Raw genomic sequence first — 26,679 nt, 5'->3', positions numbered from 1 at the left:
AGTTAAAAAAAAATCCACATTTTGCTATTTTTTCTAAGAATTTATTTTTGTTAATTTGTATTTTTTTCATGAATGGAGGAAGGAAGTAATAAAACTATAGTTAAGTTAACACACTTGATAACGAGTGTGTTGATAAGTTTGGAAAATTTTGGTCTTTTTGTTCATTTGTTTTCATTTAGTAAACATTTACTGTGTTCTAGCTCTCTGTTAGCTAGGTACTGTGTTAGCAGTAGTATGGTGAATTACACTTGATAGCACCCTCTTGATGTAGCCACAAAACAGACAATTCCAGGGGGAAACAATAGGTAAATGATTCCGGACACTATGAAATGAAGAAAATGAGCTTTTGTTGGACAAAAGCAGCAGTTAACATATGATGATCTGACACTGGAGTTAACATGATAATCTCATCTCCTTTCCATAGAGCCTTGGAGAAACTTTAAAAGGAGGAAAGACCCTCTGTGACACTGCACACCTAGCCTAAGTGAACTCTCTCAATAAACAGCACCACTAGAATTTTTACCTAGGATTGCCCGGACCCTATAGGCAAAGAACGCCAAATACTCCTACTAAATTCCAAATAGGCGCTGGGAACAGCGCCTAATAACAGGGACTAATAAAATAGTTCCTCTGGCCACGCGTTTAGCATCACCCAGTGCATTCTCTAAAGGCCATGTGGACCCTTCAAACTGGGAAGGGTGCTTTTTTTCTCTGTACCCCTCATCCCTGAAGCTAAGAGGGCTCAGTTGCTTCAGCTTTCACCAGCAAGAGATGCAACCCGAGCAGAAGGTAGGATGTGAATTTATTCTCTAACGTTTGCACTTCAGTTCCCTTACTTGTGGGTTATAGATAAAATCATCCGTAAGTTATCGCTTAGGAATAAGCAGCTAAGTAGAGTTATGATTGTTTCATTCCTAAGTGTTGTGTCAGAAATAGTTTCTGGTACTTCATAAACGCTGAATGAATAAATAGAAAAGGTTTAAAAACAAGGGTATGGGGCAGAGAAGCGCCGCGTAATTCGGATCCCCTATTTTACTTCGCCCACAGGTCAGTTTCAGGTGTCTAGATGTCGCGAGGAAGGAGCCCCGAGGCCCCGCTCCAACAAAGGGCCAGCAGCGCGTGGTACTCAGCGAACCCCAGGCTGCAGTGCGAAGCTTACCCCGGCTTTCCTCGCCTCTCCAACGCGGCCCCTGCGCTCCAGTCCCGGGCGGATTGGTGGCCTGCAAAGGGCACCGGGCGCCTTTAAATGCTAATGAGAGTCGTGCCCAACTCCGAAGCCAACTTTCCCCACCCTCTTCCCTCGCCCGCCCTTCCCTCCCGGGCCGGCGCGCCGCCTAGAAAAACTTGTGCGGGGCCATTTTTGGGGCAGTAAGATCGAGCGAGGAGCCCAAGACCGAGCGCGCAGCCCGAGAGCTCGAGCCGCCTCCGCCGCGAGACCCCACCTCGGCCGCCGCCGCCTGCGCCGCGAGATCCGCACCGGCCTCCCCGAGAGCGAGCCCCGGCCGCCGCGACCACCAGCCGCGCTAACCGCCGACCAACCGCCACCGAGGTGCCCGAGTGAGAGCAGAGGAGGCGGCATGAGCGAGGCGGGCGAGGCCACCACCACCAGCAGCACCACCACCCTCCCGCAGGCTCCGGCGGAGGCGGCCGCCGCGGCCCCCCAGGACCCCGCGCCCAAGAGCCCGGTGGGCAGCGGCGCGTCCCAGGCCGCGGCCCCAGCGCCCGCCGCCCTTGTCGCAGGAAACCCTGGTGGGGACGCGGCCCCCACAGCCACGGTTACCGCGGCCCCCGCCTCTTCAGCCCCCGCCGGCGGCGAAGACGCGGAGAAAAAAGTTCTCGGTGAGTCAGGCGGCGGAGGGTGGGGGCTGCTCCGAGTGGGGCCGGCGGCCGCGGGCGGCTGCGCACGTGCGGGCAGCTCCCGGCTGCATTTGCCAGCAGGGCGGCAGAGTGACAGTCGCGGTGCCGGGCGCCGGTGGGCGAAGCCCGCCCGCTCTGCAGAGGCTCCCGGGTGAGCGCGCGGCGCCCTGCGCTCCTGTGTGCCCCGTGCGCGCCTCTCCCGGTCCCGGGCCAGCAGGTTGGGGGCTTCACTTTTGTCACCTCGGCGCGGGCACTGTCACACATTCCCGCAGTGGCGAATACCTCGGTCCAAAGAGGAAAGGAGCGACGGTCTGGGAAGGGGGTACTCAGGGTAGGATGGATGTGGATGTAAGGGAGGGACAGACACGTGGGACGGGGACTGTGGAGCCCTTGCTTGGGATCTGGGTGAGGTGAGGATTTCCCTCGGGGAAAAGTGGAGGAGAGGGGCACAGGGAGGGCAAGGTGGAGAGGCTTCTTGCCGAGAAGGCTCAGGTGTCTGTCCCGGATGCCCTTCCCACATGGGCACGGGAAAGACGCCATGCTTCTGGCGGCCACATGCCGGCTCGGAGGTGTTGCAATCCTCTCCGGGAAACTTGGGTCTTGATCCCACGTCCTCCCTCTGCCCGCTGCTGCAAAAAAAACCATTCCGTGTTTGCCAGTCGCTTACGCGTTTTCTTCTTCCCGGACTGTGGGAATGCGCTTGGGGCAGCAGCTGAAAAAACTTCGTCGATAGGGTGGGTATGACGTTTGTTCAGAATTTCCTTATCTAGGGACTTGGAACTTAGCAAAACAGATGGGAAGATGAGACGTTCGGGTTGGTGGGGCACAGCAGAGGAAAGGGTTCGTGCGGTCATTGTTGGTTTTGTCGCTTATTAAGCCTTCTGGAGGCTGAACGAACTCCCAGTGCAAGGCTTTAAGCAGGTGGGTGGTGAATATAAACTGAAGGGTGTGTGCTTATGTCATTCACTCTCTTTTTTTAAACAGGAAAGTTAGGAGATGGTGTAGGATGCTTCAGAGCAATTTCCAGTATTTGGGGTGGGGCATGTTTGATCTCTCTGAGCCTTGCCTACCCAATTTCCTAGGAAGAAAATTGAAGGACTAAGGTGAAGAGAGAGTAATACAATTCCATGCCCCCCCCAACCCCCCCCCCCCCCGGCCCGTTTTCTTGTTCTTCCAGGGCTTTTACTCAGTTACTGGGGGACAACTTGCTAAATGTAACCTGTGTAGGTTAAGAAACAAAATTGCCCTAGTTTTGCTGGACTGAAAGTTACTCCAGTCTAGTCACTGTTGTATTGAGATATTGTTTCCAACAAGTGTTTCTTGGAACATTTCCATGTACAATGTCTGAGAGAGACAACCTTGGGGTTATACAAAGCAGTGTTAAGGTATATTCTTAATATTCACAACTTGTTTTTATATACAGGAACGTTTTCAGGTTTTCACTTGATCCTTGCATCCTTCTGAATCTAAACTAAACTGCTGGATTTCAGATGGAAGCAGTTATCTTGAAAGATGAAAGGAACAGATAAATTAATTATTTTTTCTTAACCACCAACTGCTGTTAAGCCTCTACCACATCCCAGGTGATCATTCTGGAGGTTTTTCATGTTTCCATTGTAACTCCAACTCTTAAAATGAAGAACAGCCTTCTGCATGACATTTCAACACTGTTTGTCCCTGTCCAGTGTGTTCTGCCATCTCCTCTCCTTTGCCAGGCAAACACATGGGTGCCTAAAATGTGCCAGGCACAGTGCTGACTGAAATGGAATTCTGGTTTTGGATTCTCTCATTCTAGTTCCTACATACAGTCTTTAACTTCAGTGGATAGCCAGCCATAGGCCAGAGAAAGTAGTTTACCTGAGTGAAAGAAAACTAATAAATATCCTGGAAGCCATATGGTCTTCCTCTGTACATGCCCCCCTCCCTGCCTTCCCTCTTTGGGTATGTGAAGTGAGTTTATGGTTATAAAGCAAGAGGTGTACATGGATGTTGGATCCCATGATGTTGGGAATATTTGTGGAATTAGGACATTTTAAAAAACTACTTTGAGTAGTAAAAATGGCCTTCAGCCTGGATTGAAGTTAGATTTGAAAATTTCATCTTTTTTCCCCATAAACATTGCCTTTCTAATCAAGATCATTCCTTTGACAGTGTTAGACATTAAATATGAAAATGAATCAAACAGTTCCTGTCTTTATGTTTTTCCAGGTCATTAATTTTTGGGCAAATGAAAGGAGGCACAAAAAGCCCATTATTTCAAATAATGTGTAACTTAAAAGCACATGATTTATCAAAAATGAGCCTCTTCTGTGTACAGTTAGATCTAATACATTTTTTTTTCTTTGACCTGTTGCTCTAATTAGAATGGCCTAAAACTGAAGATTCCAATGGTTTAATCTCTGCATTGGAGAGATCTTGGACATAGAGCTGGAGATTTCTCGTCAGTGGTGGGCTGAATGACTTTGGAGGCATGAGTTTTTTTCTCTTTTCTTTTTTCTTTCTTTCTTTCTTTCTTTCTTTCTTTCTTTTCTTTTCTTTTTTTTTTTTTTACAAAGAGAGCTAACATACTTCTTTAGGCATATCAATATAGCAAAACTGTGGACAGCATTTGCCCACAACAAAGCAAGCGCTAATTACTATTTTAGTCTTGAGTTTAAAAACGGAATCCTTATTGTTTATCCTTGGAAGTTATCAACTTTGTATCTCAGTGTAGATTGTTGTTACTTTCATTCTCTACTAAACTTTTTTTTTTTTTAAACCATACTCTTATTGTCATGTTTCCTGTTTCATTGAGTCTTGATAACTGCTCTATGTATTTCCTGAACGTAGGCGTTTCCTAGACATTCTGAATTTAGCATTCACAATTGATTCAAAGGAGTCTTCTCAAATCGTGCTTGATGGCTGACAGATGAATCTCTGAAGGACAAGTTATATGACCATAGTATTTGTTTAGATTCTCTTGAATTCCGTTGAAGTCTGGTGTTGTACAGAAGTTGTCCTCATGATGGAAAGTGGAGGTAATCAGGTTAAAGAGGGGGATTTTGTAAAAAATGCTGAGTTTGACTCTCACCAACTGCAGAGAGTAGGGTAAACAATGAAACAGAAGCCCAAATTCATCTCTCTGGTTTGGAAAGGCCTGTTACATCATGTCTCGGGGTGGTGAGTACAGACTGGGATTGAGACAGCATCGGTTCTATTATTGCTCTTGACTCCTCTGATAGGCCCCCAGCTGGCAACTACACAAGATACTTTATATCTTTGTAGATTAGCTACAAAACAGTAGCTTTGTAGGAGCTACTGGATTTACTTACTCAAGTTTGCTTTATATGTCAAAGCTTTATATGTCAAAATGTGAAAGGGCTGTGTTGGGGTCATTGGTACTTACTTAACCTTGTTCACCCGTCTGCCTTATCATTCATTGTGACCTTCTTTTGCACTTAGAAAATTTTTTCAGCACTGGGGCGCCTGGGTGGCTCAGTGGGTTAAAACCTCTGCCTTCGGCTTGGGTCATGATCTCAGGGTCCTGGGATCGAGCCCCTGCATCAGGCTCTCTGCTCTGCAGGGAGCCTGCTTCTTCCCTCTCACTCTGCCTGCCTCTCTGCCTACTTGTGATCTCTCTATGTCAAATAAATAAATAAAATCTTTAAAAAAATTTTTTTTCAGCATTAAAACTTGGATCTTAAAGAGTATTTTTTGTTTTTTCCTTAAATAATGTTTCCTAGTTTTAATTACTACAGAATTGTATAGACTTATGACCACTCTTTATCTTATGACTTTACTGAAAAGTTTAACGAAGAAGAGAGGTTTAGTCTTCTAAAAAGTGTTTTCCTATGGTAGCTTCCCTTGCTCCATTTTCTTTTCCAAATATATTTTAGATTTAAGCCTTTAATGGTTTCCTCAGGTATGTTTAGGCTTTATATAATGCTATCAAAGACCTTAGTGATATGAGCTTTATCTCTTTGTAGGTCAGATACTAATTTATCTGCTTAATCTTATTTTAGCCACCAAAGTCCTTGGCACTGTCAAATGGTTCAACGTTAGAAATGGATATGGATTTATAAATCGGTATGTGTGTATATCTCCGTACATGTTTTAAATGCATGTTTACTATATGGCGCCAGGAGTTTATAAATCTTTACCATACTTTTTAAAAGGCTTATGTAAGTTTGTTTTGTTTTATTTTTAACTGATGTCTGGAGTAAGTTTTAAGATTTGTAAGTACTGTCAACATTCTTATTTGTAAGCTACTGGTATTGAATATTAATTAAAATACATTTCCAGAATACTGATAAGTAACGTTTTGTAAAATTCAGTCATTAAAAAAGGTGAGGGAGATAAATGAGAAACAGGAAGGGACTTAGGATAATTGGGACCATATCCATAACTTCACAGATGGAGAAATGGAGTCTGAGACCGGTTAAGCAACTTTCCTAAGGTCACACAACTAGTGAGTAATTGAGCTGGATCTGTAACTCAGGTCTGGCCTGAGTCCTGTGTAGAAAGTGTAGTGTTTTTTTTTAAGTGATGGTAGCTTCTAACCACATAAAAACGAGAACACAGCTGTAGGCTGTTGGGAGTATGAGGCTATTTTACATGATAATTGTCATTTTTCTTTGTCCCTGCCCTTAAAAAATTCCTTAATTTCTTCCATATCTGATTTGGTGCGGTGGGGGGTGAATTAAGGCAGGAAGGATGGAGGGGTGCTGTTTTAGGTTTCAGTGTAAGGAGAGCCTAGTTCACAGCTGTGCCCTGTCCTTTTAACTGGCTTACTTTGCTTTACTGGGAGGGAAATCGCAGGCTCTGATTACATTCCACGTGATTTAGGATGAGATGAGAGAGAAGGGATGTTTCTGTAGAATCTGCACATTTGGATCTAAGCACTATGGTAGTATGGAGGAGTAAGACAGGTATCTTGGAGGTTTGAAAGTTTTTCACAAGGGCTGATTCCAGGCATCTGAGTTAAGTTGAGAGATTAAACAAAAATTTATGTTGTCTTTTTGAAGTCTTGGAATCTAAACCCATAAAAACATCTGTTCTTTTAAGTATTTCCATATACCTAGTGCTTTTATTTGTGAATTTTTTGTCTCCCAACAGAAATGACACCAAAGAAGATGTATTTGTACATCAGGTAAGAGGAATAATAAATGTTACATTTGCTGTGTGAGGAGAGGGGTGTCTGTGATCTGCCCTTGTCTTTTTTCCAAAATGAAGTCCTATAAACTATTATTCTACTCTAAACTCTTACTGTGACTTTTATTTTTTTCAAGGGAGCTCATTTCCACGTTTTTAAGATTGGCAGGTAAACTCTTCTATCCCACGATATTAACCGTTTTTAGTTTTTATGTTTGCAGTAATATTCAAATGGAGTAATAATCAGTGAAGACCAGTTTCTAATTTTAAAGCCTTTGAGGCCTTAACAAAATTTTGTTTCCATGTTAGCATCTTATTTTGCTGACTTTGTGGTTCCTCGGTGTTTGGCTGGAACTGATCTGACTTTTGCCTGGGTGGGTCTTGGTTAAAGCCCTTCTACCGGAGGAACTCTGACTTGAGGTAAATAAAAGCACAGTGAAGCAGATGGTTAGAGTGTGTGTATCCAAGACATGAGAAAACTCCCCAGTTCCCAGGATAGTCCTCACTCCTGTTAAAATGAGGCATGGTTGGGGTGCCTGGGTGGCTCAGTGGGTTAAAACCTCTGCCTTCAGCTCTGGTCATGATCCCAGGGTCCTGGGATCAAGCCCTGCATCGGGCTCTCTGCTCAGCAGGTAGCCTGCTTCCTCTTCTCTCTGCCTGCCTCTCTGCCTACTTGTGATCTCTCTCTGTCAAATAAATAAATAAAATCTTAAAAAAAAAAATGAGGCATGGTTAGCACATCTCCAGGTCAAAAGGTCCACATTCCCTTGGATTCAAAGGAAATGTAGAAAACGGGTAAAATATGGGAACCGCAGGCTTCTCTGCTACTGGTATCTTTGTCTCTCTTTACATTCCTGGCCTGGGATGCTATTTATTTCATCATGTATCCTGGACTTGTTTTATAATGTTGGTTCAAAGAAGATATGCCTCCCCTTGTTCTTTTTATATATTTAATTTTTCAGTGACTTGTCTCGAATATGTGGGAGCTCTTAGCATATAACAGGAAGGTGTAGAGCCAGGTACCAGCACATTGACCCGCAGGGCTGTCAGGCCTGTCAGGCGGCTGGTTTTCTGTTTTTGTTTCCTTCTGTTTGGTGTTGTCGGTGGCTTTGAGGTGGGTGTGGTGACGGGAGCTGGGGATATCTAAGATTAAGCTCTCTAGTTGTGGTTTCTCTTGTTTACATTTCTGCTTGACTGGATATGTATCAGTCGTACCTAGATAAGGTGAATGGATTTTGTTGTTGTTGAGATACAGTGACTTTTGAAGTCGTAACAGACTGAAAGTATTGCTTTTAATACCTAGAAGCTAATAAATAGACTTTTTGGGTAACGAACTCTTATGTCTGGTGACTGCTGTAGTAAAAGGACCTCCCAAGTTTCTGTACTGGTGGCCAGCATCGCTAGCCTGCAAGCATGTGACCTGATTCCAGCCCCCATGAGGTTGTGTGTGAGTCACCTCGATGTGTTGAGGCCTGCCCAGTTTAACAGGAAAAAGGGAAGGAGCCGGCAGGGAGGGGCTGTTTTTGGAATGGCTGAATGTTCTAACCGCGGGTGCATGTGTCCTGTCCTGCGCTGCCTTTCTTCCTCTGTGGGTGAGGTCTCTGCCCTATTGGCTCATTTTTTTCCCTCCTCCCTCCCACTCGAGTAAGGGAAGGGCTGGATTACACAGGCCTAATCGCTTTATAAAATAAGGTTGACCTAGTTCCACAGAAACTCTGAGCCCCTTTAACTATTTAGAGATACCAGCTAAAGAAATGGAAATTCATTGCAGAATTGTTCTCTCCCTTCCACTGACCTGAGATAGGGAGAAAGGGAGGCCTTTGAATAGGCAGGTGTCTCCCGCCGCAGAACAGCTTCGTGAACCTTTTAATGCATCATCAGGGAATATATGTGTAGGGATGAGTGAGAGTGGTGTGATGGAGAAAATATTGAATAAATATCATACAGTACAGGGATATGCATTTCCACCACCCACTCCCCCTATACTTTCCCCACCAGGCTGTATCTTTAGGTCTTCTGCTAAATCACTAACCAGGTTTGTGTTTTCTTATCCATAAAGTGGCGGGGGTGGGGGTGGGGGTGGGAAGAGGCCAGATTATGATGATCAGTAATGTTTCATTCTTGAGATAATTTTGTGTATTCTGTCAGAAAATGATCCCTCTGGCATTTTTAAATTCCTTTTTTCTATTCTTCATCACCCCTCCTCTCTTCATACGTTTTACAGTTCCTCTTGAAGTTAGCAGTATCTCTTGTCTGTAGAAATCTCTCTACCTGAAATATGTATTTGTGTGTTTCCTTAAGATTTCATCACGGCGTTTCCCCCCGCCACCACCCACTGATGGATGTTCAATCTGAATCTGAGATGCTTAATAGTTTGAGGGAACTAATAGTATCCAATATCACGATCGGGTTGTAACAGAAGTGTGTGGTAACTGAACACTCTGTTTAATCCATCTAACAAGAAAAATTTCAGAAGATAGCATGAATCCAGAAAATAATGTGTAACATAGTTTTGTTTTGGAGATCCAGGTTAGTGGGAGAATAATTTTAAAAAGTAATTAATAATACACACAGTAAACTTGAAAGATGAAATCTGTGGCCAGTATTGATACATACTTCATTTAGAATTTTCTGTTCTCTTGACAGACTGCCATCAAGAAGAATAACCCACGGAAATATCTGCGCAGTGTAGGCGATGGAGAGACTGTAGAGTTTGATGTGGTTGAAGGAGAGAAGGTGAGAAAATATTGTGGCTGGGTATCAGTGTGCAGGCCTGTGCTTTTCTTGCATAATAAATGGTGCCTCAGCTCCTTCTGAATTAACATTCCTTTGGATTTTTGACAGGAAGAAGTGACTTTTAAGTAGGAAAAAAAATTTTTTTTAAGATTTTATTTATTTGACAGAGATCACAAGTAGGCAGAGGCAGGCAGAGAGAAGGGGTGGGGGGATGCAGGCTCCCTGCTGAGCAGAGAGCCCAATGCGGGGCTCAATCCCAGGACCCTGAGATCATGACCTGAGCTGAAGGCAGGGGCTTAACCCACTGAGCCAACCAGGCGCCCCTAAGTAGAAAATTTTTGATTATTGAATGTCATTATAAATGTTCTTTGACTTGTTATAAAATGGCATTTTAATTTCTCATTTAATAAATGATGAACCCTGTTCAATTATGGAGGGAGAAGCTAATTTTTCAAAATTTAAAGGAAATATTTTTGTTTTGCTATATACTCAAGTGTAGATTAAAATTTAACTTTAATCTCTGTACCCAACATGGGCTCAAACTGACAGCCCCAAGATCAAGAGTTGCATGCTTTACCAGCAGAACCAGCCAGTACTCATAATTTTCATAGTATTCAAAATAGATAAAAGTTGCTTTGGGGAGAAAGATTTCTTTTTTATAAGTATAAAATTTCCATGCTCTGATTTATAAACACTTCTGCACAAATAATACACATTAAAGAATGCTTTATCCTCAATAAAAGAAGATTCCAAAAATTATTTTTAAGATTTATTTATTTGAGAGAGAGTGTGCGTGTGCACACACAGAGGGAGAGGGAGAAGCAGACTCCCAGCTGAGCAGGGAGCCTGATAGGGAGTTCGATCCTAGGACCCTGGGATCAGATCATGACCTGAGCCAAAGGCAGACACTTAAGTGGCTGAGCCACCCCAGCACCCCAAGAAGATTCAAATTTTTAAAAAAGATTTCTTTCTTTATTTGAGAGAAAGAGAGAGCATGTGCAAGCACACACCTGGGGCTGGGGGCAGGACAGGGATGGGGAGGGAAAGAATCTCAAGCAGAGACTCCCCACTGAGTCTGGAGCCCATTGTGGAGCTCGGTCTCATAACCCTGAGAGCGTGTCCTGAGCCCAAATCAAAAGTCAGACTCTTGACCAACTGAGCCACTCAAGCACCCAAAAAAAGATTCAAATTTAATGTAATCACTCTGTTTTCTCTTTGGCTTGGATTTTGGAAAGCCAGAAGCATCTTCGTAGACTGTGTAACAGTTTTGGTCAGATCAGGAGCCATACGAGAAGCTAATGGATCATCTTGAAATGTATCTACAGAACTTTTTTTATACGGTTACATATTTGTTCCAATATCAGTAATGTCCTTTATGCTTTGTTTTTAATCAACAGTCTATTACAGATACCAGTAAAAAAATCTAGAATCAGAAAACATTTTAGAACCATATGTGGTATAACTGCCATGGTCGTTCGTGACAGCTGAATTAGAAACTGAGAGAATGACTAGTGAAGTACTGTGCAGGTGCTCTTTCCACTTACATGCACATTATTTTGTGGTCCACGTTCTTATCAGCTCTCAAACTGTTTTGCTGAAAGAGCAAAAGTTACTGCATTTAATAGAGAAATTTAAATGATTTGTTTACCAATGTGATCCCTAGGCTGTCTTGCAAATCTAGAGTTTCAAGTCATCCACCAGGGAATGCTGACCTGTAGTGATTTCTGTTAACCCACTGAACCCTTAAAACTGTGTGTTGCCAGGTTATTTTTACCTTGTATGTGTTCAGAACGTGAGGTTTTACAAATTGATGTAGAGAGTGCAATAGATTGTTTCGAATCTCTTGTCTGAATTTTTTATGTTTTTGAAGCATTATTTTATCTGTCCATTTGAGAAGGAGAATGTTAAGTCTGTTTCAAGGATAATAAGGAGGGCTAAAGTAGCACTACATTTGTGGAAAACTATGTCTTACTAAATCAAGGACCCTTTTCTGTTGCTGCCAAGATGGGAGAAGTTGCCCTCTCAAACACTCTGTGCTGGACAGAGCCATCTGAGCCCATGAATAGCTATTCTCCTAGTGCCTCTTAGAATCATACAGGTTTCAACATTTTTCTTTTTTCCCTTTTTTAAATAAATATCTATTTGAGACAGAGAGAGAGAGAGTGCACGAGGCAGGGGGAGGGGCAGAGAGAGAGGGAGAAGTAGACTCCTCACTCAGGGCTGGATCCCAGGACCCTGGGATAACGACCTGAGCCGAAGGCAGACAACTAACTGACTGAGCCACTCAGGCGTCCGGTTTCAATATTATTCTAAGAGGATAATGTGTCAGTTATTTTCCTTTGAGGAACATTCTTCCTGGCCTGGCATTATTTCTTTTATAATCGTATTATATTTACCAGTTCATGTTCTTAAAGAGGTGCATCCTGTCTTGAACGTATAACCAAACAGGAAGGAAAAGTTGAGGTTGTGTGAGCAAAGAAACTACATTCTAATCAGTACACCAAGCACCTTGCTCACCTTTTTAATACCTGGGTGTATTTTTTTGAGGTTCTGATAGGAATTGTGAGTATGTTCTGCCAGTCTTTAACATTCTGACTGTCCCAGGCTGTTTTTTTGGGGGGAGTGGGGAGGATGGTGTTCAGCATCTTTTAATTTTGAGGCCATCTTTATTTTCTTACTCAGGGTGCAGAAGCAGCCAATGTGACTGGACCAGATGGAGTTCCCGTGGAAGGGAGCCGTTATGCTGCTGATCGGCGCCGTTACAGACGCGGCTACTATGGCAGGCGCCGTGGACCTCCCCGTAATGTATGTTGTCTCTCTTCTTAAATGGTGATGAAAAAAATTTTCATGTCTAAAATTAAGTGTGCATCCTTGGAGCAGATAGATGTATCTTCTCTTGGAGGCACAAAATGATTTTTTTTTTTTTTGGGTGGGAAATTTTTAATGTCCAGCATTTTTCCATAGCCAAAGTCTCTTTGGATACCTGCCATGCAGAAGTTGTATCAGTTTGTACAAATTTGGCTGCAAGTAACAGACAATTATCTTTTAACAAGAAGGCTTAATTAAGATAAGCTGTGCCAGGGTTGTCAAAAGGGCTTTCTCTTTTTTTGGCTCTTTTATCTGGCCAGAACCTAGTCATGTGGCATTTACTGGCAAAGGGGAATGGGATTTCCATGATTGGTATAAACCTGTTGTTCATCTCTTGGCACTAGCACTGTTGACCTCTAAGAAAATAAGTGTTTGGTTGACAAGGGAGAATGACTGAATAGCTTGGGAATAGGCAAAAAAAACTCTACTGACCACAGAAATACTAATTTGCTTTGACCAAGTAACTATTTTATTTAGCGTAGCATTTCCCCATTATTTTTAAGTGAAGAAGCAGTAAGTAATTCTCCAGATTTTTAGTTCTTTAGATTGGTACCAATCCAGGTGAAAGGGTTTACAACCAAGTCTTATCTGCAGCTTACCTTAGAAGGCTCTATTTAAAGTATTTTCAAGGATCCGAAAAGAATCCCATTCGTTTGTAGTCCTGAGGATCCCATTAAATTTGAGTTATTTTTGATGTTTTAAGAATTATGACGTGGGATTGGCACTACAGAATAAAACTGAAGATGCTGTGTGAGCACTAGATTGTGGCCGTGTATATTATCCAAGAAAAGCTTTTGAAAAATCTCACCAGAATAAAATGTCTGCAGAATGAGAATGATTTATCCCCATGCTTTGGTAGGTTTACATCTTTCTGCTTACCTTAATGCTTTCCCTCTTCATTCTGTCATCTTAACACCCTGCCCAAATTGGTTTTTATCAGATACTTGTTATTTAGTTTTCTGTTTCTGTATTTTTCTTTTTTTTTAAATTTTATTTTACTGTTCTTTAGTTTTTTTGTTCGTTTGTTTTAAGTTTTTAAATTCCAGTTAACATAGAGTGCTGCATAAGTTTCAGGTGTATAATACAGTTACTCAACACTTCGTACACCCCCAGTGCTAAACCCGACCAGTGCCCTCCTTAATCACCATCGCCTGTTTCACCCACCCATCGCCCCCATCCTCCTGCCTAGTTCTGTTAACTTTCTTACACATATTTTGCTTATCCTATTCAATTTTTAGTAAAAACCCATGCAGGGGTAGAGATAGGAATGAGTTACTATAACATTCATTATATCGAGTTAACTCTGTCGTGTTCATCAGATTCACAGAACTCTAGTTTTGATGGTAGTTGACCCTGGATAACACGTGTTTGAATTGTGTGGGTCCACTTACCTGCAGACTTTTTTGGTGAATACAGTACAGTAATGTAAATGTATTTCCCTTATGATTTTCTTAAAAATACTACTTATTCTTACTTTGCTGTAAGAATACAGTATATCATATATATAATCCATATAAAGTGGGTATTAATTGACTCTGTTATCATTAGGCTTCCAGACAACCATAGGCCTTTAGTTAAGTTTTGGGGAAGTTAAAAGTTTTGGGGTTTTTGACTGCATGGGGTTGGCACCCCTAACCTTCACATTGTTCGAGGGCCAACTGTATTTTGATTAGTAGGTTAATTCAGAAGTAAAAATGGTAGAAAAACTTTTTAGTGAGAAATTTTTGTTTTCTTTCTTTCTTTCTTTTAAGATTTTATTTATTTGTCAGAGAGCGAGAGCCCAAGCAGGGGGAGTGGCAGGCAGAGGGAGAAGCAGGCTCCCTGCTGAGCAAGGAGCCAGATGTGAGGCTCCATCCCAGGACCTGGTGATGGTGTCCTGAGCCGATGGCAGCCGCTGAACCGACTGAGCCACCAGGCGTCCCAAGAAATTTTTCTTCAAAGACTTTTCTCCTTGGCTGGAAAGAACATGTTTGGCAATGGCAGTGCCATTATTCTTATTTTATAAAACTCTTAATGAAAGATTTGGCTGTAATAAATAATGATTTATGCAGTCTCACACTTAACTATTTTGGTGTATATTTTCTATGCTAGTATGTTTTTATATAGCTGGGCATTGTGTCTGATGCAGGTTTTACGAAGTATAGAATGGCTTGATTTTTCTGAAATTAGACTGTAGTTGAGACTTTTCCTCTTTGGGAATTTAGTTGCCCATGTGGTGGTTCTGGAGGGCTCTAAATCTTAAAGAAATGGGTCATTATTTTGTTAGTTTTTAATTTATTCATTTTTGAAAACTATAGTTAAATTTCTCTTGACTATCTTTGGCATTTGCATATCTTTATCCTTTAAGATTTGAGGTAAATTTTGAGGGATGTTTGGCTATTTGTTTTTTAATATAAAACATTAGTATTTGATATGGTAGCTTAAGTATGGGAAAAAAATATAAGGTCTAGTTTCCTTTTTTAATAAGGCCTATATTTAGAAACTGCCTATATCTGTTACTTACTACTATAAAAGTACAATTAAAACTTTATTCCAAAACACATGAAGAGAATCATGCCATAAGTCAGTGGTTCTCAAACTTTTTGGTTTTTAGACCCATTTGTATGCTTAAATGTTATGGACAATCCCAGAGTTTTTGTTTATGTGTGTTTATATGTATCAATATTATATCAGCAATTAGAGCAGCTATTTAAAAGATATTTAATTGATTTAAAATAAACTCATTACACATAAATATAAATAACATTTTTAATGAAAACTGTTTTTAAATTGAGTAAGAAGCATGATGTTGCTTATATTTTTGCAAATCTCTGATATTTGGTTTAATAGAAGCCAGCTGGATTTTCATATCTCGTTCTGCATTTAGTCAGCTAAGAGGTTTTATGTCATTGTAGCTTTTTGGCACCCCTCCACATACCCATGAGAGAATAAGAGGGGAAAAGGCAAATAGTGTCTTGGTAGTGTTACGAGGATGTTTGAATTCAGTGCCTGTCTCCCACTTGGGAAGGTTTCGAGACCCTGTGCACGCTTTGAGAACTGCTGCGGGATGGTTAGACTCTTAGGACAAACCTATTGAGAACACCACAAAGTATTTTTTTTCTTCTTGCTTTGTCCTGACTTCACCCCAGTGGATGGCAAATGTTGGGAAATACTCATTTGGCAGAGCTAATTAGTACCAACCTTGTAGTTGTTTTTTGGGGGGTGGTTGATCAACAGATAGTCACCAATTCTAATTAGACGACTGCTAAATTCATTATAGATTGCTCTCGCTTCTCTGCTGCTTGGTATTTTATCTGCACAGACCTACTTTGATCTCAATGTTGTTTATCCCCGGTAATCCCATGATAACCTGGGTTAAATGCATTCTGCCTGTGTAATAGAAGGGATTATTCTTTTGGGGGGGATTTTTTTTGTTGTTTTGGTGATACTCATCCTAAGTGGTATTCTGTGGTTCTGTCCTTGCCGAAACTTCTTCTGAATCTCTGTTTCTTTGCTTGCTAGTACGCTGGGGAGGAGGAGGAGGAAGGGAGCGGCAGCAGTGAAGGATTTGAGCCCCCTGCCACTGACGGGCAGTTCTCTGGGGCCCGGAGTCAGCTGCGCCGCCCCCAGTATCGCCCTCAGTACCGGAGGCGATTCCCGCCTTACCACGTGGGACAGACCTTTGACCGTCGCTCACGGGTCTTTCCCCATCCCAACAGAATGCAGGTAAAATGCACCTGGGACTTGTCTTCAGCAGTCCTCACCCCTCCGTCCTTCCTCTGCCTCTTCTTCCTCCTCCTCCTCCAACATCAGCCGCCGGGAATCAAACCTTGCCTGTGGCTTCCTGATGCTGCAGAAGCTGGGGCAAGGCCTTTAGTGTACGTTTCCAGAGCAGCCAGGCTAGTAATGGTACCACAAGCATAGCCACGGGAGCCATGCCTGTACTTGGGCACCCTGGTGAATAGCGTGCAGTTTAAAGTAGAGACGCAGATGGGTATGCATTAAGAGCTTGAACTCTGAAGTCGGCAGACCTGGATTGGAGTCTTGTCTCTGCTGTGAGAATCTGTGAGCTTTCAAAAAAACGAGTTTAATCCTCATCCATTAAATGGGGGATAATAAGGTACCTCTTCCATGGATTTATGATAATTAAATCAAGGTGAAGATTTTAGTGCACTGCCTCAGGATAGATAAAATCTCTAAATAAATATTAATATTGTGAGATGGCATTGATTATTAAGACAACCTAATGTAGACGTGGAGATTGTTGATTAGTTATCGATTCTCCTTTTTTACTGAAAAATACTGATACAGCTATTGTGAACTTGACCTATAATTAATAAACTTGTACCAATTTCACAGTCCCCAGGAAATTTGGAAGACTTGGGATAGGATATCATTTTTGCTATCACTCACTATAACGTCTTCCTCTTCATGTCCTTGTTTTTTGTTTTCTGTTTTTCCACTAAGTGTTTTGACTGAACACTGTGTTCATCTGTTCTTTGCTACGCATCTCCTATCCCATCACGCATGACTGTGTTCTTTCTACATTGCTTCTTGTTATTTCCCTTCCACTCTTTAACAGCTGTCCCTGACGAATGTGCTAAAAATAACGAGTAGACTTGCATATATGGAGAGATTGGGTCCATGAGGCATAGTAGGTTTCTTTAGGGCAGCACTCAGGGCTTCTAGGAAATGAGAACAGGAAGAGTCAGTGAGATTGGAATACACATTTATTTTTAGGGCATTAGTTGTACTTTCCTGAAATAATCTTTCTTAGTATTTAGCACGTCTGTATGTGTCATTTTTTTTAGAACATGCTGGTTCTTTTTTCTGTGTTTTTAAAATAAATCATATTTCATCTTAGGAATTGAAGATTCAGAGCAAAATGATTCTTCAGTGCTAGGGGGAGCAGCATTTGCACAAGCTGGCTGAAAACGAATTTTGAGAAATGTTTGCTTATTCTGATAATTGCATGGAGTTGTTTTAACTTGTGCTGGACCTCTCATCCATTCCACATATGAAATAAAGACTGTGCTTAGATTCCTTCAACATCTTTTCCTTAACAGTCTTTCTAATACACATCTGCTTAAGGCAATCAACAGCATCAGACGAAAATCCCTAAAACTCTTCCATACAGCTAGGCTACCTCCAGGCTGTTAGTGTAATGGCTTAAAAGTGTAGAGAGATCTCTAGGATGTTAAAATTCTTGAGGTCAGATAGAAAAGTGTTTGCAAACATTTTCTACTACATAAATACTGAAATTTATTGGACGTAACGGGGGGAAAAATGATAATATACAGGACAGTAGTGTTTCCCTTATGTACAAAGGACATGTATAGCATGATAGATCAGTGACCAAATGACTTCTGTTTTTTTAAAGATAATATTCTAGCTTGATTTTAATTTAATTTGCACTTGGAAGTTAAGTAGAACCGGTTACTGAGCGAAGAGCAGCTATTTGTGGACTTTGAGAAAAGAAGTGTATGAGGAAAAGGCGTATAAATTATTTGGCCTTGACCAGGTGACAGATGTTTGAAATCAGTGCTCATTCGGTCTTCCCTGTAGCTTTATAAAATTGGCAGTGGTTTCCTTATTTTTTACTGGTGGTGTTACAAATGAAGAGATTTGAGTATTTTTAAAAACTGGCAACTTTTACCTAAGGTTGCGTGGGCAAGAAGTTGCAGAGCTTGATTTAAACTCAGTTTCTGCTGATGCTCTTCCCATCTTACCATTCTAGTAAGTTCTAATCCTTCATACATGTTAATTGCTGCTTCTGTCTGCATTTTGTGAATCAAAGTTCCTGGGGGAGAAGCAGCTTGGCTTGTTTAGAGCACTAAAGGGAGGCTTGTGTGGTTAGGACAGCTATGAGGGAGGCTGCTAGGGGTGGGAGGTGAGATTAGGGTAGTATTTTAGAGCAGCTCCAGCCTGCCTGGCAGACTGGTAAGGACTGCTGACCTGCTCTAGATGTGACAAAAAGCCAGTAAAGGGATATAAACAGGGAAGACACATTTAAGAGCTCATGGGACTTTTTGTGGAAGCTAGACCACAGGAGGCGGGAGTGGAAGTAGGGAGACCAGCTGCTGTAATCTCCTCGTGCAGAGCTGGTCACGGCATGGATAGGAATGCTAGCGGTGAAGGTGTGCTAAGTGGCCAGATTTAGAAAATGTTTTAAACCCAGAAGTGACGGCATTTGATAATGGAGTAAATGTGTGTTGTGAAGAGTAAAGGATACTTCTGTGGCTTTTGATTTAAACAAATAGAGTAAGACTGAAGAAAGATTAGGTTTGGGGGAAAGGTAGAATTCATCTAGAGATCTCCCCCTACCATCCCTCCTCCACATTAATTTTCCTTGGAGATGTGAAGTAGACAGAAAAGTAAAGCACAGTCAAGAGGGATAACGTGGCTTAAGTTAGGAAGGTGTCATTTTAGATTAAGTGTTTGTCAAAGCCTTTGGGGTCATAAATGAAGGGAGGGAATGAGTCTTTTAGGTACTGGGAAAGGCTGCGATCAGCAGGGACAGAAGCCTAAGGGAGTCCAGGGGTTGTGGGGGGACTAGGTAGAACTTCAGAGTCATAAGGACTTATTAAAAGGCCTGGCCTGGGATGGTATTAACTATCAAATGAATGTTGGTTGAAAATTGATCCTTTGACTGAGTTCTGGGGCACACTGACAATGCAAGACGAGGAAGATGAAGAAGAACCAGATAGGGAGAACATATTTCAAGGAGGAAATGCTGTGTTAAATGCAGTTAAGCATAGGAAGTTGGGCTGAGAATTGATTACTGGGTTTGGTAACTTGGAGGTTAGTGGTCTGGTAAGAGCAAAAGTCTGGTTAGAATGAATTGAAGAGTGCAGAGGCCGAGGAAGAAAAGATATTAGATTCTCCCTTGAGGTTTCTGTGGCAGTAGCGTTAATGGTTTTCTTTTATGTGTGTGTCTGTAGAGGAACTCAAGTGGGGCAGAAGCTGGAGGAGGATATGGGATCACGGCAAGGTTTTGTTTGCTTTTTGTTTTGACATTTAGTGAATTCTATCCTGGCCTCCCTAACCCTTCTCTCCCCAACAACTTACTCCTAAAGCCATTATAGAGGGGCAAGTCAAATGTGCTTTACATTCACCCCCCCCCCACACACACACATGTATAGATGTGCAGCTCATACTGTGTATGTATCAGTATATATTACCATGTGTGTGTCCCTTGTTTCTGTCTACAGAGATGGCCTGAAAACAGAGACTCCTTAATAACACTGAGCATACCTGATCCCTATTTTTTCATTTCTAAATACCATGCTCCAATAAAAAGAAGCTCTCTTGGAGAAATGGCTGATTTCAGACCTGGGCCAGAGAAAGTACAATATGAGCCCAGAACATCTTGTTGTGCCAAAAAGCAAGAAAGTACTCAAAGAATGTTGGAGACATGTCAGAGGGACATGAGCCAGCTTGAAAGGCTTCCCATTGGCCAGTAATGATAGTAACAGATATAACTCATTGAATAAAATAGAAAACCATGAGCCTATACAGATATAAATACATAAATGAATATATTGAGGATTTGATGAGGAGGGAAATACTTACAGACTTTGAAAGTACTTCTCCAAATCCTCATTAAAGACAAAGAGAGAAAGAGTAAATTTACCGCGAAGTAGCCTTGGCAGATACGACCTTAACTACTTCTGAAAGTGAACATTGTCAGTAACGGTACAAATTGAAACCATATGGCATCCAGCAGGATGCAGTGAGAAGAATGCTGTATGACTTCTGTGGCTTCTCTGCCAAAGATGCACAAGCTAAATCATGAGGAAACACCAAACAGCCCCATACTGAATAAAATAACTGGCCTGTAATCTTTAAAAGTGTCAAGGTCAAGAAAACCAAGTACAAATGGAAGAACTGTTCCAGGCAAAGAGACAGCTAAATTCATTGCATGTCCTGCCTGGGTCTTTTTTGCTGTCAAGGACATTATTGGAACAACTGGTGAAGCTTGAATGGGGCCTGGGGATTAGGTTCTGTCCTTCCAACTTTTCTGTAAGTTTGTGATTATTTTTTTAAGCATTGCCAAGTATGGGTGCTATTTTCAGCCTGTTTTGTGTGCCTGGTTAAAATGAGGGTGTAGAGAAGAGGGAAAATTACACAGTGAAGGGGAGGAGGGATAGTGAGTCAGAGTGTTCGAGGTAAGAGAGGAGTTGGCTTTGGACCTCAGCATGGACCAGCCACCCAGGATTAGGAGAGAGGAGAAAATTACGGCAAACACAGGTTTGTGGGCAGATTGGAGAATGAAAGAATGTGGAAATTCTTTGCCAGCTGCTTCTCTTTTCTTAGTGAAATATGGAGCAGGAAGGGTTGTTAGTGTGGAGGAAAAGAAAGTTGAGATGTGGCTGTATTATAAAGAATTCCAGAGATGTCTCTTGGATTTTGTTACTAGTTTTAAGTCATTCCTTTCTCTGGGAGTTCTACAGTAAATTAATTTTATATCCCCAACCTAGAATAAATTTACCATCAAGAAAGTATAATTTTATTATTTTTTAAAGGGTATACTTAAATAACACAAAGAGATGAAAGGAGGAAATTAGAGGTGAAGGTGTAGTTAAGAGGTATGGGAAAACCTTTGAATATAGAAACCATGAATGGTTGAAGGGATACCCTGTTCATAGAATCAGTGGGTCTGAATTGAAAAATGGAAAAGATTCTCATAGGTCAAATGTGGTGTATCATTGTATTTCCTTTTATAATGTAGGGTTTTCTGTTTTTTTTTTGTTTGTTTGTTTGTTTTTTTGTAAGAGATGAATGGGACACTTCAAAATGTTAAGTTAGTATTGTAAGGTGATCTGTGATAGGCAAAGGACTGTTCTAGTGGAAATGGGTTTTTTTTGCTATCATTCATGAAGATCTAAATCAGTAAACAGTTCACTGATAAAGCTGATGATTGTTGGCTTTATAATGAAGCCTCTTTTTACTTAAAAAAAATTGTGAATTAACTGTAGGCTCTATGTCTCTTATATCTGGTAGTATGACATTCATTTTCAGCTCTCACTGCCTTCTTGTAGGCTGGTGAGATTGGAGAGATGAAGGAGGGAGTCCCAGAGGGGGCACAGCTTCAGGGACCGGTTCATCGAAATCCAACTTACCGCCCGAGATACCGGAGGTATGTGATGTTTTTCACTAATGACCAGTTGAAGCACTTGTGAGTACAGTGGATGAGAGTGTTGTGGGTTTTATGGATCTCTTATATATTTAGAAGAAGTGGCTGTATCCTAAGTTTTGGGGGAACTCTGCAGTAAGCTTTCAGATGGCCGTGGGACATTTCCCCCCAATCTAACAAAGTATTTAGGTGTCTCTGTACCAAATATTATTTGTATTTGTTAACCTTCATTGCTTCTTGGCCTTTTGGCTAAGATCAAGTGTATTTGTTAACTTTCATGTGGTATGAATTAATACTTAATTTTTTATTTAATGAAATAAGCAGTAAGTTAATTGATGGGTGATTACTGGTAGAGCTACAAATGGAGGAAGGAGTGCGTGCCAGGAAAGTATTTGGGATGTTGAATTTGGATAACCAAGGCAGTGTAGGTATTAAGTCAGGCTACAGATCAGATTGTGTTTAAATTCCCATCTTGCTGGCAATTAGGACCTGTGTCTCCTTTCGAGATTCCTGGACACTTCAGACTTATACCAGGTCTCTTAAGATGGAGATTTAAGAATATTTTACAATTTTTAAAAGTGCCAATGAATCTAAGATAACGGTACCTGGTATATAGTAAGCCCTTAGTAAGCACGAGACATTGTTACTACCAGTGATGTTCATATTAGTGAAGGAGTAGGTTGTTTGTGCTTTATCCCTTGTGAAGACTGAGTTGGGCTAGGCTCCTTAAGATCCTTATAAAGCTCTTTATATCAGAAGCCTTCCTGTTCCTCTCCCTGGTCCTTGATGTGAGTGAAAAAAGTGGACCTTCACTCCTGATCGACATTGACACCATCTTGAGGTTTGGCAATATGGGTTTATTGAAAAGAGAGTAAGTCTGTCATTTTGAGAAAGGATTTGTACCACTGTGTGTCCTTTTTCCTCACAAGATTCATTCCAGTTTTAGAATAATCACTCCTAATGATTAATTACTAAGGACTTTCAAAAATAAGAGACTTCATGGAGTTGTCTTACGGAAAACAGAAAGGAGACAGTGGTAATGTTGGCTCCAGCTCTGTTGATCCCTGGCTGTGTGTGATCTTGCCAAAATTACATTTGACCTTTGTCGACCTATAAAAAGCAGCATTCCTTAGGGTTCAACCAAATACTTGCCCTCTCTACACTACTCTTGGTATTCTCACCATAAATCCAGTTTCAACTGGATTGAATCCAACTGGATTCAGTTGGCATTGAAATGAAATATTTAACACCAAATCATCCAGCGCAGGCTCTGGCACGTGGTCATATGAGTTTTCTCCCATGTGTAATCCCCGTAGCCTCCACTAACGTGTTCAAGGAGGGCAAATACCAGACACCACTTTTCTTTATAAATCTTCCTGTCCTCGGGGCCTGGCCAGTGCCTGGCGGGGTCCTGGGATGTGTCCAGTGTAGCTTTGGTCACTACAAATCGATATTCAGAAGAAAAGGGAAAATAGTGGAAAAACAGGGTTTTTTCACAGAACTCTCAATTCTGTTTGCTGCGTTAGCCTGTGTGTAATTCTTGCAATAAATACTGAATCATTGACTTAATCTTTTTTTTTTTTAAAGATTTTATTTATTTATTTGACAGAGATCACAAGTAGGCAGAGAGGCAGGCAGAGAGAGGGTGAGCAGAGAGCCCAATGTGGGGCTCGATCCCAGGACCCTGAGATCATGACCTGAGCCAAAGGCAGAGGCTTTAACCCACTGAGCCACCCAGGTGCCCCTCATTGACTTAATCTTAATTTAATCTTAAAAAATACAGATTGTACTCAAGGCCCCCTATCCTTTGCACCTGTGCTCTTTTCCTTTTGCGTTTTCTGCTCTAGAGGCCCTCCTCGGCCCCGACCTGCCCCAGCTGTTGGCGAGGCTGAAGACAAGGAGAATCAACAAGCAGCCAATGGGCCAAACCAGCCATCTGTTCGCCGTGGATACCGACGCCCGTACAACTACCGGCGTCGCCCCCGTCCTCCTAATGCTCCTTCCCAAGATGGCAAAGAGGTAGATTGAGACAGCCGGAAGGGGTGGTGCCAGTTCATCCTTAATCATGTCAGACCCTATTTTGTCTTCCAGCCTAACAGTGGTTTCATAACCTGGTAACTGATGATTAGCATTTTTTATAAAATGTTATTTCTAATAACATTTATAGGAATTTCGTATCCAGCACTCTGTATCTCATATAGATAATAATATATTTTTAATATATAATACTTTGCTTAAGACCTATATCTATAAATGTTATGGAGAGAGAATGGCCTGTACATAACACAAACGAAATATTTGAATTCGGCTAATTAACATTCTCTGAAAGAATTATGCATACTAATAGAGATTCAGAATTAGCATGTTTAGGGCCCTCTGTACAAAAGACAGCATTTAGAGAGGAGCCTTTCTAAGTACGGATTGAAAACAGTTGGGTATCAGGGACTTTTTGTTGTGCACAGTGGTGGTGCTCTGTTGTCATTTATGGGCCTTTCTTCTGTGGTACTGGTTTTTGACTCCTACTTAAGAATAGTTAATTTTGCATGGTGATTTACTCTCATAAGCAGCAAGATGCCAACTTTTGAGACCTTTTAGTCTTAAACTTTGTCATTGGACAAATTGTCCAATTGTCATGATTGATTCCTGACCTGCGGTTTTGTTTCGTGTTTGAGACCAAGGCAGGTGAAGTGCCGTCTGAGAACCCCGCTCCAGCCACCGGGCAGAGCAGTGCTGAGTGACACCAGGCTCCCCTAGCACCTTCACCATCACCAGGTAGGAGCCCCCAGGCTTCTGGCCTGGACCAGCTCTGCGGCTCCTCTGGGCCCACCTTTCATCTCCTTGAGGATTCTGGAGAAAGAGGATTTGTAGTGGTTAAATATGGAATTTGACCTTAATTTGCTAGGCCCTTGGGGGTGTTAACATTCTGAGAGTTAGTGAGAGTATATGTATATATATATATTTTTTGGACAATTTTTAATACTAATACCTCTTAAGAAAACTTTGGAAGTTTTACCTTTGTGACACCTACTGGCCAGTTTGAATGAGACTGATTTGCAGAATAAACGTAGAATGCTTTTTTCTTCCCTTTCATAACCAACAGAATTTATTTTGAGGCTGTGCAGTAGACTGTGTGAGGGTCAGGGGCTTTCTGTACTCAGTGCAGGATCTCCTACGCATTTGCTGGGTGCTACCGAGTGGTTTGTTTATCCTTTACCTCAGCAGCGTCCGCTGCTGATAAAACAGGGTGCCAGCTAGACTTACTACGGTTCTGTCGAGAATTAACGAGAGAACAGGTTCGAAGGGCTTGAATAGGGTGTGGTAAAGCGCAGCCTCTGGGTGAAGGTCAGCTTGCGTCTTTATCGACGTCTTCTGCTTTCCTGTTTTCCTGGTGAAGACCTTGGAAACTTTATGTAGCGAGAAATATAACTGGAAAGACTGACCCAATTGTGAAGCCACTCTTAAAGGAATTTAGAAGCCATGATAGTAGTTCTCATTCTGGTAACTCCTGGGACTTAAATTTCTGAGTATTTCTTGGTTGTTGCCCTTCTCATTAACTAAAGAATTAGTTTTTAGTTAAAAAGAGATTGCTAAACTTATAACATTGTGTCAGGTAGACATTTGTTATGCTGGGTATGTTGTATTTTCTCTCTGGGTTCTGTGGACAGTGTATCAGAATTAAGGTCCCTATTTAAATTTGCTCGCATTAACTGACTTAGAACTGTGTTTCCATCATTTGGCTGCATACTTCTACTTAGTAACATTATTTCTAGGTCTTCTAAGGAAATAATCCAAAATATAGGGAAACAAATATTTCTACTACCTGTAACTTAACCTAGGGAAAGGGCTCAGTTTGGGGGTATATTCATGTTAGGAAATACTGTGCAGCCACTAAAATGATTATGAAGAATTGGTGATACTGTAGAATCATTTATTTGAAAAGGCTTCATGATGGTAATTTTCTCTTAAATAATTTTATAAAATTATTACTACCATGTGCTGAATGTTCTGGTTTATAAAAATTTTTATTAAATGTGTACTTTACAAATCTATAAATGCAAGGATAGATTCTGTTTAGAGCTTGTAAAACACTGTTTTTTTGAATTACATTTTGCCTTTTGATTCTTGAATTTTTGGTCATTTTGTCACTCTTGGTTTTAATTTTTTTCCAGGTGACCTAAAGAATTAATGACCATTAAAAAAAATAAAGCGGAAAGCAGAACATGACTTTAACCAACACCAAAGAAACATCCAAGCAATAATGTGGAAGACTAATAACCAAGATGTGGACATTAGAATGTTTACTATTATTCTTTATGAAACCAACAACTACAAAAGGAAAACGTCAGCCAATTTTTCTAGCAAGCTGAGATCCCGGGAATGCCTGCACAAAAGACAAGAGAGCAACCTCCCCAGTTTCAGCAACCACTAGGTTTATATTTTTTTCCTGGTTTTTACTGTTTTGGTAATATGAATTGAAAGAAGAAATATTAATACCACGTGGGGAGAACCCCAACCAAAGGAATCTGAAATATATAGTAAATGCTTTTTTTTCCTTTTTTGTTCATTTTGGATGCTGGTGCTAAACTTCCAAGTGTCGTGATTTAAAAAGAAATTTTATGCCCTTCTTATTTATTTCTAGGATGAGGGGAGGATAACATTTTTGCTTTCTTATGTGACTCTTTAAAAATGTGCAGTATGAAGTTCCTCAAAAATAAAATTTTTACCCTTGAAAGGAAAAAGGTGTATGACTGGAGCATGCTTTCCTATCTTAGCATTTGTTTTGTCTTTTCACACTACTTAAATCACATAATAGTAAACTCAGAACCAAACGTAAAGGTGCGTGAATGCTATTTGATAAATGGAGGTGTATGAGCTTGAGACCATGGGATTCCTCTTGGAAGGTACAGCTGGGGAGGAACACGTTCTTGTCTGAGTTCGGCAATAGGCACACTTCTTTCCCTTGCTCTTGCATA

The 26,679-nt window shown here is 41.3% G+C and overlaps 1 protein-coding gene across 2 annotated transcripts; it reads left to right on the top strand.

Moving 5' to 3' along the window:
• The first annotated feature begins 1,350 nt into the window (after window positions 1–1,350).
• On the top strand, window positions 1,351–26,318 carry YBX3 (Y-box binding protein 3). 2 transcript variants are annotated; one of them, XM_032855000.1, is made up of 10 exons: window positions 1,351–1,839; window positions 5,859–5,922; window positions 6,952–6,985; window positions 9,634–9,723; window positions 12,406–12,528; window positions 16,093–16,296; window positions 21,612–21,709; window positions 23,554–23,725; window positions 24,379–24,478; window positions 25,876–26,318. In XM_032855000.1, exons 1-9 carry the CDS (start codon window positions 1,578–1,580, stop codon window positions 24,442–24,444), a joined length of 1,113 nt encoding a protein of 370 aa, XP_032710891.1. In that variant the 5' UTR covers window positions 1,351–1,577; the 3' UTR covers window positions 24,445–24,478; window positions 25,876–26,318. The 2 variants fall into 2 exon arrangements, with proteins under 2 accessions (XP_032710891.1, XP_032710892.1); XM_032855001.1 differs by lacking the exon at window positions 16,093–16,296 and having other exon boundaries at window positions 1,356–1,839.
• The last annotated feature ends 361 nt before the right edge of the window (window positions 26,319–26,679 follow it).

The sequence above is a fragment of the Lontra canadensis genome, unplaced genomic scaffold, assembly GCF_010015895.1.
Source record: "Lontra canadensis isolate GAN:19392208 unplaced genomic scaffold, GSC_riverotter_1.0 scaffold9, whole genome shotgun sequence".
Classification (NCBI taxonomy): domain Eukaryota; kingdom Metazoa; phylum Chordata; class Mammalia; order Carnivora; family Mustelidae; genus Lontra; species Lontra canadensis.
This window is presented reverse-complemented; position numbering and strand designations above follow the sequence as displayed.

Coding starts and splice junctions, on each gene's coding strand:
- YBX3 (XM_032855000.1), top strand. CDS start 1,578: ATGAGCGAGGCGGGCGAGGCCACCACCACCAGCAGCACCACCACCCTC. Junction 12,529..16,092: donor GCCGTGGACCTCCCCGTAAT/GTATGTTGTCTC, acceptor TTTGCTTGCTAG/TACGCTGGGGAGGAGGAGGA. Junction 21,710..23,553: donor TACCGCCCGAGATACCGGAG/GTATGTGATGTT, acceptor TTTCTGCTCTAG/AGGCCCTCCTCGGCCCCGAC.